Source organism: Equus przewalskii, chromosome 26 (genome assembly GCF_037783145.1).
Source record: "Equus przewalskii isolate Varuska chromosome 26, EquPr2, whole genome shotgun sequence".
NCBI classification, from domain to species: domain Eukaryota; kingdom Metazoa; phylum Chordata; class Mammalia; order Perissodactyla; family Equidae; genus Equus; species Equus przewalskii.
This window is the reverse complement of record NC_091856.1, coordinates 30,552,360-30,564,469: the sequence shown is the minus strand read 5'-3', so window position 1 is coordinate 30,564,469 and position 12,110 is coordinate 30,552,360. Positions and strand designations below refer to the sequence as shown.

Below are 12,110 nucleotides of genomic sequence, written 5' to 3'. Positions count from 1 at the left end.
GAGTCCCCTGACTGGGGCTGAGAAAAGTCAACCTTTTGCCGATCAGATCTGGAGTCTGTCTGCCCATGGTGCCTGTCTGGTTCTCACCCCACTGCTGGGGCAGCCCCAGAGCGAGAGCACTGGTGCCCATTTGCCTGAGCTCTCCAAATGAGAACAGAGCAAATGGCCCTCCAGGAGTCCTGGGGTGGGGACAGAGGGAAGAGCCTCCGAGGGCCCATGGCATTGCTCCTCCCCCTCTCCAGCTCTCTATCCAGGGTTTCATAAGGACGGACAGACAGACTGACCAACGTGGGGCCAGGCCCTGCAGCTGTCACTGCGGCCCTCTGGACATGGCCTGGAGCACAGGGGTGAGGAGGGAGGCTTGGTGGTCAGGAGGATGTGGATTTGGGTCAGCTCTGCCCCACCAGATGAGTGTGAAGCAGGACAAGTCACTTCACCTCTCTGAGCCTTGCTGTCCACGTGGGGACACAGCAAATAGCCACTGTGTAGCAGTGTTTGAGGATGTGGTGAGACCAAGACCGTGCCTGGCCCACAGGACTGCTTGACAAAGACCGCCTCTCACCTGTGATGTCCCTCTACCCTGTGAGGACTGCTGGGCAGGATTTACCTCTCCTTTGGCCATTTTATGAGCATGGGGACTGAGGAGACAGGAGGCTTGGGCACTGGAGGAGTGTGTGTTTGTGTGTGTGTGTGCATGCACACATGTGTGAGGTGTGCATATATGTGAGAGGTATGTGTATGCATGCATGTGTGTGAATGCACACGTGTGTAATTATGTGTTCCACATGTGTGGGAGAGTGTGTGAGTGTATGTGTGAGTGTGTATGCACACATGAATGTGTGTGCGCACGTGTGTGAGATTGTTTAAGTATGTGTGAAAGTGTGTAGTGTGTGTCCATGTGAGTGTGTATGACAACTGTGTGAGCGTGCGAGTGTGTGCCTGTCTGTGCCCACAGGCCCCTGCGTGCTGGTGGAGTGGCTACTCTGAAGGACAAACCTCCTCTCTGGGACATCCTATCCCTGGATTTCTCCCTGCCCCCTCAGACGTGGACTCATCACGATGCCCTCCACCTCTGGCAGCACCATGGCCTGAGGGCCCGGTTCACAGAGTCCCTGTTTGCCCCGAGCCCCTGTGCCCGGCACAGAGGAAGCGCCATGGAGTAGGTGCAGTGGCTGAATTCCTGGGCGGGAGGCCTGACTCCCAGGGCAGATGTGCTCGCCACAGGAAGCCAAACCCCGGGCCAGGGATCCACTTCATTGTCACCAGTGCACAGCAGGGCCTGAGGCCGTGTGGGTGCAACACCCTCAGACCCCACCAGGCGGAGCCACATGCCTATCTCCAGGCAAGGCCCATTCTCAGGCTTCTGGTTCCAAGAAGCCCTATTTCAGACCAAATCTGTCCCAGGTCTCCTCAGCAGCTCCGCCTGAGAAGAGGGGCTGGCCTCAGGCTCCTGGGCTAGCTCTGGACCAGACGATGAGTGGGGCTGCTCAGAGCACAGGGCTGGGACCCCCGGCCCCACATCCATCCTGCTCTTCCTTCTAGGTGGCCCTGCCCCTGGGCCAAGGTGATCTGAGGAGCCACAGAGCAGCCTTACCAGGCCAGCGGGGTGGGGCGGGTGGGGGGGGGCTGGTCCCTGCCCAGAACTGTCTCCAGCTCCCACAGGCCCTGAGCACATCCACTGGGAGGGAGGCCGAGCTGAGGCCACACTCACCTTTCCAGCCCTGAAGACATCTCTTCACTAAACTCTGAGCTCTCACTACTGCCTGGAAAAGGAACACAGATCAATGAGCGTGGTGGGCGGCCTCGCAGAAGAGAGGCCAACCCCAGAGAGGCCTATTCTCCTGGGTCATGGGGCCCAGGCCCCTGAGCTCCACAGAAGTGATAGAGAAACAGCTTCCTGACCCTGTGGGTATCCGTGTGACTCGGGTTTCTGCTGCTGCTATTTCTGACTCTGCCCTAAGTCAGTCGAAAGAACCATCCTGTCCCACTGTTCCCACGTGGGTCCTCCACTTGCTTCCCACTGTTCCCCTGAAGGCTGCAGCTGCCTGTCCACTGGCCCACTGGGGTCTGGGTCCTTAGGCCTCTGTCTTGGCCTGGTCTGGCTCCACCACTGTCTCCCTTCTGGCCCAAGTGAAACCATTGCTTAACAGGCCTCACCTGGTGAGGACAGAAGCCAAATGAGCACTTCTTCTCCCAAGGGTCAGGGCTTGACTGGACACTGGTCACAGAGCAGCTGCCTCACATTAGGCAGAAGCCTCGAGGGAGGGCCTCTTCACTCCCCTGGCCAGTGTACACACAGAGAGGGGCTCGACCCTCCCCAGGGCCTGCCCCTCGGGGGCTGACTGGGATGCCCTCCTTCTCAGGGGCTCTCCAAGGCCTGGCTCTGGCCACAAGGACAGCAGAGAGATTTCCTCCTGTCACTTCACGCTGTCTTTGTACTCTCCCTCAGAACTCAGAGGCACCTCGGGCCAGTGCTCTTTGCCTGGGCCGCCTGCTGGCACCAAGGCTGGGCAGTGGGAAGGGGGAAGGAGGAGGCCTTAGGCCCCTGGGAGTTACAGGGTGCAGAGGACCAGTTCAGCCCCAAACCAGCCACATGAACACATGGCAACCTGCTCCTGGGCCCTCAGCTCCAAACAGAAAAACATCTGTGCTTCCCGAGTAGAGGAGCTGAGAACCAAGCCGCCTGGTGATCGCCCGCCTGGACACCAGACAGCACTGCGTCTGACTCAGTTTTCTGTCTCAGGAATCGCGAGGCCTGGGCTCAGGCGCAGCTCAGAAAGTTTCCTGGATGTAGAACAGCTCCTCCGCTGCCCAGCTGAATGCTCCTGGGCCAGCATTTCTCAGACTGGTTCCAGAAGCCCATCCCACAGGACGCTCCAAGGAGAAAGGTTCCCTGACCAGACACTGTGGGAACCCGTGGACTCCACTGCCCTCTTGGAGACCCGTAATGCCCATCGGCACACTGACGTCTCTGAGAAGAGACCTGCTTACCTGGCTTAACCCAGCCTTTCCCGAACACGCTGCCCCCAAACTCTTCTCCCGAGGCACACCAGGAACCACGGGCCGCACTGTCCTGAGCTGTCGCACACCGCTGACTGGGTCCAAATAGGAGAACCGCCTCCCAGGACAGAAGGCAGACATGGACCTTGCTTGTCACAGACTCTCTGGGAGTGGGAGACAGCTGCCCCCTGGAGTGACACTGCTTCAGAGACTGGCCTCATTTCACAGGGACGTGGGACATGAGATTCCTGCCCATTTTTCCTGTCCCTACCACCTACTTCCTTCCAGTTCTCAGGGGCCCTCCACCCCAAAGTCCTCACCAGATCAAACACCCAGCCTGGCAATTGTCTAAGCCACCACCAGCCCCGAGAGGGCTCCCTGTTAAGGGAAGCAGACAGACACACAGACACACAAACTACAGACGCACAGGCTTGTTGAAAGGGCACAGCCAGCACAGAGTATACCTGTCTGATAGCAGTAACAACAGGGGACCTGGGCACTGCAGGGGGATGGACCTGTGACCAGAGCTCAATGCGTCGTCAGCTCTGACTTCAACCTCTGCCCATCCCAGCCACAGCAGCTCAGTTTCTGTCCTTTCCATTGACATAAGCACCATTTCTGGCTGAAACTCAGACATGCAATTTCATCCTTGAAGATCAAGTTTCCATCCTCCCTAATTCTGGCCTCTCAGTGTGAAGATAAGCACAGAAGTGAGGACCCGGTGGCCCACCCAGCTGCTGTCCCCGGGCAGCTTCCCCTGCTCTTGCACACTGGGACTTGTGGCACCCCCAGGGACAGAAGCCCCATGGGGGCAGCAGCCAGGCTTTGGCAGTGGCCGACAATGACAGCAGGTCTCAGGCACCTGTCTGGCTGCTCCCTCCACCTGCCTGCCACACTCAAGGCTACCAGCAGAATGAGGACAAACCCAGGGCACTTCGTGAAGCCCTGGAGGTCAGGAGCAAAGGCCTCCCTGGCTCTAGTGACTCTTGCAGGGAGCCCTTTCTGCAGGGGACGAGGGGCCACCGGGCACTGCACAGTGACAGAGACAGACATGGAGCACACGCCAGGCTGTGGCCCGCCCGCTGTCATGTGCAGGCTGAGACGCTTACCTAGGGAGAGTCCATTGGTGACGGCAGAGGAGGAGGTGAGGGCGAGGCCCCTGCGGGGGCTGCGGGACTCTAGGACACTGTCGTCCAGCAGGTGCCTCGCTTTCTCCGATGGGAATGTCGCACTTTTACTCTCAACTACACTCAACTGACACATCATACTGGAAGACGGAAAGGAAGAGAGAAAGCAAAGCTCCTTATCTATGGAGTGACCATGGTTACACCTGCCCTGGGGGCTTGAGCAGATGGCGCAGCTGCAGGAAACAGGCCTCCACACAGAACCATGCTACAAGTCCAGGCGATGCCCTGTCTCACAGTGTCACCTGGGCAAGTCACATCCTTTCTCTGAGCCTCAGTTTCTCCATCTGCCAAATGGAGACTAATAATACTTGCCCTGCCTGTCTCCAAGGATGATTATGAGGCTCTAGTGAGCAGATGGTGCTTGTGAGCAATGGGGCCACATAAGTGGAGGGGCACTGTGACCCTGCGATCAGCACATCTGGTGCTGGTGTCACACGCCCCTGGTCCAAATCCTGGCTCCAACCTCACTACATCGCAAGGTACTTCACCCCGTTGAACCTCACTGGACTCATTCTTACAATGCAGACGTGTAACACAGCACCTACCTTGGAGGCCTGGAGGGGCCCAAGGAGACACAGTCGGCCCTCCACATCCGTGGTTCCGCATCCGCGGATTCAACCCAACCACGGATTCAACCAACCGCTAATGGGAAGGCCTCTGATGGTTGCATCTGTACTGAGCATGTACAGACTTTTTTCCTTGTCATTATCCCCTAAACAATACAGTATAACAACTATTTACATTGTATTAGGTATTATAAGTAATCTAGAGATGATTTAAAGTATATGGGAGGATGTGTGTAGGTTATATGCAAATACTGCCCCATTTTATATAAGGGACTTGCACATCTGCAGATTTCGGGGGGGGGGGGTGTGGGGGGGTGGTCCTGGAACCAATCCTTGCCAGTTACCAGGGACAACTGTAATGCTCCACAGGAATGTAGGTTGAGGTTGAGGCTGGCTGAGGTTTATGTCTTAGTGAAGGAAGGAAGGAAGGAAGAGAGGGAGGGAGGAAGGGGAGGAGGAAGATGGGAAGAAGGAAGGAAGGAAGAGATGAAGGAACAGAGGGAGGCAGGGAGGAAGGGATGGAGCCAACTCTTAGGAGCCTGTGCCAACACCCTGGGGACACGAGCATGGCTGCCCCCAGTGATGCCAGGACCACGCATGTCCCCTGGCTGTCAGCCCCAGAGGGCTGGGTGAACCAGCGGCGGGTTCACACTCCACAGGCTTTCTGCAGCAATTGGCAGGCAGAGACTCTGAGCCCCACCACTAGCAGGCGCCACGAGACACCTAGTGCTGCCCTGGATGACAGTCATGGTGTCTACTGGACTCTGGGATTTTCCATAAAGGAGGCACTAATTGAACCTGGGAGCAAGCTTTCTGGAATCCCACTATTGCTTCCCTGTCCTTGCCTGCATGCTTCCTCCATCGGCTACTGAGCCAGCAAGATCATCACCAGTACACAGGCTGTGCTGCCGCAGCCACCCCCAGCTCTTCCAGCCTGAGAGAAGGACACCAGCCAGGATACCAGGGCGCTTGGCAGCACCTCCCAGATGGGGTTGGGGAGGGCCCCGGTGGGCAAACATTCCCAGGATCCCTTTAGCCCCTACCCCATGCTCAGCCGAGTCCGGGGGGGCTCACTCACTCACTTGTTGCCCAGGCTGTGGCTCTTCCTGTGTCTTGGGACTGGGGGTGTGGGGAGGCTGCCAGCAACAGAAGCATCAGGACAGGTGGGCCTCCGGCTGAACCTCGCAGAACTGGAGCCGGCGGAGGGGCCTGCGAACAGAGCAGAAAGAGAGTGATGGTGGGGGCTGCAGAAGCTTGGAGGAGGAGAGGCAGGCTTGGGGTAAGGTACCCCGCCTGGCTGTCACAGGTGGGCAAGGGTCATTCAAGCCCCACAGCTTTCTGCTCATGAGACACTGGTCCCTCCCTTCCAGTACAATCAGTGTCCAGGTCTAACAACCAACAGTCAGGATGGCCAGTGTCCAGCTGTGCATGGCCTCCCCTGGCTAATGCAGAGGAGAGTGCCATGATGGATGTGGGGGATGCACATGGGGATCAACAGCCTGGCCCCATTTCCCCATGGAACAACTTATCCAAAGCCACCCAGCTGGGTGACAGAATTGAGACTTAACAGCGTGTCTTCTGAGTCCCCCCATGTCCTTCTATAGCCACTCTGCTTTCTAGCCCCTCATTCAAAACAAAGGGATGGAAAGCTTCCTGGGGAGGCAGCAGATTGAGCGAAAGCACAGCTAGGCAGGCAGGGGCTCAGACCTCAGGCCTGTCAGCTCCTGCCTGGGTGACCTTGGACGGGTTACGTAACTTATTCCCTGAGGCTCAGTTTCCTTGCAGGTGGCTGAGAGGAGTCCTGAGGTAGTGTCTGTAGAGCCCCACAGTTAGCACTCATACTTGTTTTATTACGAGAATTATCACCATGTCCTCCTCAGCCTCAATCATGGGGCCAACAGGAGGTCACCAGAGCCAGGGGCTTGGGCCACAAACGCCACTGAGCACTATATGCAGACAGCGAGGCAGAGTCCTTTGTGGCCATGTCCACAGCTATGTTTTGAGGGGGTGGGACCCCGACCACTGCTGTACTCTTTAGTTTCTGTGGCTTGGGAAGGGAGGTCTTTAAGGGAGGTGACCCCAGATGCTAGTGTAGCTTTTGTTACCTGGGCCAGACACCGGAAGTGAGGACCAGGGCTTCCACAAAGGGGCCCAGCCACTTCCTACAGAGCACGTCGAATACACAGTGAATCAAGGGGCTGCTGCCTGGCCATGCTGGGGAACTTTTCTTGAGGGCCTGTGAGGTCCAAGGTCCATCCAGGGCTCCACATCCTCCACCACAAGATAGCGTAGATCCACAAGTGACCTAGGTTCCCGTGTCCTCCGGCATGTTTGGATCATGCTTAGTGTCCAAAATAATGGCCCCCCTCCCCAGCCTGTCCACTGCGGAAAGTCCACCTCCCTTCTGGAACTTTGGGAGGTACCGAGGCCTCCCTCTTTGGCTCCTGGTTTTGATTTGATTTTAACTCGACAGACACGCTGATGACTCTTCGATCTTTACTGTAGTCCTTGTATCTGAGCCCAAGACCTATATACCCACCTGTTGGCACGATATCTCTGTCTGAACTTTTCTAAGGTACCCAAGTTCAGCTCAGCCAAGGTTGAACCTGGAACCTCCTCTTGGATTTCCAGCCTTGGCTGGAAGCACTGCTGGTCACTCAGTTCCCTGGCCTGGAATGTGGGCTTGTCTTGGCTTCTCCTAGACTATGATTTGCCTTTTCTCTTCTCACTTGCCATACACAGTCACCAAAGCCCCTAGATTTTTGCACACCCTCTCCCTGCCCATCTCTCTTGTCAGTGATTGGTATGGGTCCCCACCCTTTATCTTCTTCCTGTCTTCAGTCTGATCCTCTCAAATCCAACCCATATACAGCTTCATGAGTGTTTGAAAAATGAAAAGTTGGCCACGTCATTCCTTGCTTGAAACTGTCAATGGCATGGTATTCAAACCCTGCCGGACTCAGTCATTTAAGCTGATCTTAAAATACTGAGGGAAGAACAAAGGGACAAAACAGCCAAGACAATTCTTAAGAAGAATAGTATAGGACTTGCCCTACTAGACATCAGAACAAAACACAAAACAACAGTAATTCACACAGCTCGGTGTTGGGGCATGGATGGAGAAACAGGTCAGTCAATCAGAAGTGAGAGCCTAGACTTGCTTCACGGTGGCGGTGGTATTACAAGTGAGAGGGGAAGGGAGAGTCTTTTCAGTATATACAGCTAGAACATTTGGGTTCCATGCGGAAAGAGATGAAATTAGAGTCCTCCTATCTTATATTATACAAGTGGATTAATGCCATAAGTGTGAAAAGCAAAAAGGCAAAACTATTGGGAAAGAAATAAGAGACAATCTTTATAACCTCGAGGAGAAGAAAGAAACAAAAAGCACAAACCTTAAAAGGGAAAAAGTGAATAAATGTGATTACATTAAACATTACTGCACAAAAGTAAACAAATAAACAAAAGGCAGCAAAATCAACATTAAAAGGTAAGTCATAGTCTGGGGAGAAGGGATCTGCCACTCACACCATCAACAAAGGATTCATGTTCAGATATATAGAGAACTTCAAATACCAGCAAGAAAGAGACAAACAACACGGAGAAAATGGACAAAGGACACAAAGAGGAAATTCACAAAAGAGGAACCCCAAATGACCAATAACTATAAGGAAAGATGCTTAACCTCACTGACAATAATGGGAATGTAAATTATAGTAAAAACAAGAGACATTTTCACCTCATTAGATTGTAAAAAACTAGTTAGCCTGACAATATCAAGTGTTGGCCAGGATGTGGAGGGACAGGAATGCTAGTTCAGGGCTCAGAGGAGTGTAGAACATTTGGAAAGCAATTAGCTATGCTGGTAAAGGTGAAGATGCTACGCCTTCGTGACCAGTGACTCCAATGCGAGGTCTCTATGCTTGGGAAACTCTTGCACAGATGCACAAGGAGACATATTTACAAGGATATTCAGTGCGGAAACAACCTACGGGCCCCTTGTATGGAAATGGATAAATGAGCTGTGGTCCACTCACTCAACAAATTCTACAGAGCAGGAAAAAATGAAGAAACTGGATCTACAGGTACCAATAGGGCTAGGTCATATAAATATACGTAAGTGGAAAGAGAAAGTTGCAAAAGAACGTTTATGTCGATGGCATGATGTTATTTAGGTAAAATTTTAAAAACATACAAAACGTTGTATATACGTTTATGTATAGGTATTGAAGGGGTTCACAGGCCTCCCCAAGACGTGCCACTTTGGCACGTGGAATATTTTGAGCTAAAGGCAATCATCGAGACCCTGTGGGCTCAAGACAAACTTTACCTCTCCCTTAAAGAATTTAAATTGGGGGCCTTGCCCATAATAAGAGTTATCACCAGAAATAAATCTTTACAACCTATCTGTATGGCAGGGCAAACCTCTAATTGCCGACCATCTTCTCTTCTTATCATCCTGTGAATTGCCCTCCTCTCCTCCGAAGCCTTGGGCCCCTATCCCATTCCTTCGCTCAAGATGGCATATATACCTGGTTTTACCTTTTTGTCTCCAACCCTCTCACATAAGTGTATTCTTGTATGTCTGCAGTTAAATTTGATTTTCTCCTCTTAATCTGTCTCATGTCGATTTAACTTTTAGACCAGCCAGAGGAACCTAGAAGGGTAGAGGAAAATTTCTTCCTCTCCCACAGTATATATGTAGTAAAACACAAAAACCTGCAGAGGAATGACTCAAAACGGTACCAGGACAGCAGTACTTCGCTCAAGAAGAAAAGGAGAGGATGGGTGAGAGGGACTTTTGCTCTCTCTGTGATGTTAATTACTTGAAACATATAAAGCAAATATGGCAAAATGTTACTTCTGTTTAACAGGGATAGTGGGTACAAGGGGTATTCCCTATTATTAGACATTTCATTATTTAAAATGAGAATACTTTAAAACTACTGGACACCTACTCTGCCAGGTGCTGTGCTAGGGGCTGTGCTGGAATCTTCTGTTTGCCCTCCAGATCTGTCCTGTACCTTTCTCCGCCCTGTGCAAGGGGCCTAGGTCAGTGGGCTCCCTCCTCTCTGGCTCCTCGTTGGGTCACGCCAATGGGGAGCCCTGGCGGAGGCTGGGGGAAGGGAGGAGAGTGAGGCTGGGGCACCGCTTCCTCCAGCTGTCTCCTGTGGGGTCACTCCTGAGAGGCAGCGGTCTCCTCGAGCCTCTACTCTGAATTTGGTAACTAGTGCTCCATGCACTCCTACAGGCCTAGGGGCCGCTACAGCACCCCACTGTTTCTAGCCCTGGGGTGCTGCCCCGTCCCTTGGGGTTCCCCTGCACCCTATCCACGTCTTCGTAAACAGCCCCATTCTGAAACTCTCCTCCAATCACCCCATTTGAGTGTGCCATCTGCGTCCTGAGGCAGCCCCGCAGTGCCTTCACATATAACCCATACAACACCCCTCGGCGGAGGTCTCCATTATTAGCCTTAATTCACAAGTGGGGAAGCAGACGCTCAGGAAGTTAAGCATCGAGGACAGGGAGCTGGTTGGCAAGGGAACCAGGTTCAAGTCTAGGCCTGTGAATCCATGGGGTGAACACCTGGGACCACCTGCACCAGCACCTTCTCCAGCAATCTCCCCTCCCACGAACGGGGTCACCAACGCGGCTTGCCCCTGGTCCTGGCTAGGGGTAGACACCTTCCCCAGGATTTTTGACTTGAGCCTAGAACATGTTTGAAGACAATCTCTTTTTGGTGAATGAGAAATGAAACCTAGACACTGTCGATGGCCATGTTCCCCTTCCTGTGGAGAAGGAAGCTGGTGTGTGGTGAGACAGGCTCACAGAGTGAGGCAAAAGCAGGGCAGAAGGGAGTCCTGTTCCAGTTGTTCCTGAAGCCCAGGGCCTTTCTGTCCTTCCCTGGCCCGGCTACTCAGCCTTCCCCGGATTCAATGAGCCAATCGTTTCCCTTTTGGTTGAGGCCAGCCAGAGGCTGTCCCTGTTTGAAGCCCAAGGAACCCTAACAAGGAAGCCTCACACCACCACACCGCCTCTCAGGACAGCTGGCCTGGGGGCAGGAGAGAGAGGAGGCCGTCTGAGGTCTCAACATGACGTCTCAAGAACAGGGCTCTGACAGACCAATCCATAACGACGAAGTCAGAGAGCCACGGCCGGGACTGCACCACGGAGAGGGGTCATGGAAGGCCTCTGAGGACCGTGTGGAGGTACTGAAATTGTGAGCTTTGTGTGTGTGCATTTTCCTGGCGAGGGGCTCCATGCTGTCATCAGCTTCTTTGAAGCTGTGATTCTTAGCCACAGAATACATCAGAATCATCTGGAGAGTGTGTGAGAAATGGAGTTTCCTGGGCCCATCCCTGGAGGTTCTCATTTTCTTGGCCTCAGGAGGGTCTGGGCATTCTGACATGTACCCCGGTGAACTTCTGCTCAAAGCACTGGAACGAGAGAGGCTCTGTCCTGGAGGAAACGTCTCGTGCAGTTGCTCCAGAGGGGAAGAGGAAGAACGGAAGCCATCCTGCCTTGTTTGTGTTTTGCACATATTGCTCAATAAATGAGTCCATGCAGAGGGGTGATGAGGCCTTGTTTATCAGCGGCGTGGACGCGGGATCACAGTCTCCCTGCCTGAGTCACTCTGGCTCCCACTCTGGGTTCAGAAAGTATTTTGTAAAGGTCAACTCACATCGCTCCTCCCCCTGTGGTCTGAACTGGAACTTGACTCCTTGGTGTTGTCGTAGTAATAATAACGGTGATAGTTATGGTTGGATGGTGCGCACTGGCACTGTGCTGTGTGCACGTGCTGCAATCCGTGAGGTGGGTACTCTTAGCAGCCCCATGTTACAGGCAAGAAAGCCAGGGTTTCTATATCTAATATGTGCGGCACTTGAACCCAGGGTCCACCCTCTCCTGGTCGGGGTGGGGGGTTGGGGAGGGTGGAGGGATGTGGTGGGTGAGGGTCTCTGGCAGTTCAAAGGTCAGGCATTAGTGAAGACCTGAGAAAGAAGGGACACAGTGACACATCTGAGGTGATCTGACAACCAAGAGGCACTTCCTCCAGGAAATATGTGATGGATAAGGTCCAACTGCTACTCTTGAGGGAGGGGCGGGAAGGGGACTAATGTCTGTCGAGCACCACCTGAGTGCCAGGCTCGTACGAACACCTGAACGCCCTGTTTCATTGACTTCTATGCAGGTGGCACTTTGTTGCCACTTCAAGGCATGCTTGGAGGCACACCAGGTCATGGAGGGGTGCTGAGTTTGTGCCCACTCCGAGGCTCTTCTGGTAATTTCCTCGGCCCTCCTGCTCACTCCTGATTGAGTCCCTTTCCCACCGTCTCCGTGTGGTTCCTGCATCCTG

At 53.7% G+C, this 12,110-nt stretch overlaps 1 protein-coding gene across 50 annotated transcripts in view; it reads right to left on the bottom strand.

The window, feature by feature from the left end:
• Nucleotides 1-12,110, bottom strand: part of RALGPS1 (Ral GEF with PH domain and SH3 binding motif 1) — a 309,385-nt gene that overhangs the window by 23,735 nt on the left and 273,540 nt on the right. For 25 of the 50 annotated variants that reach the window (XM_070595478.1, XM_070595469.1, XM_070595485.1 and 22 more), the window contains 3 exons: nt 5,836-5,962; nt 4,110-4,267; nt 1,712-1,763 (listed from right to left, as the gene is read on the bottom strand). In XM_070595478.1, coding sequence (XP_070451579.1) covers nt 1,712-1,763; nt 4,110-4,267; nt 5,836-5,962 — 337 coding nt within the window. The remainder of the gene's footprint in view (nt 1-1,711; nt 1,764-4,109; nt 4,268-5,835; nt 5,963-12,110) is intronic. The other 25 variants (XM_070595495.1, XM_070595499.1, XM_070595492.1 and 22 more) reach the window with 2 other exon arrangements.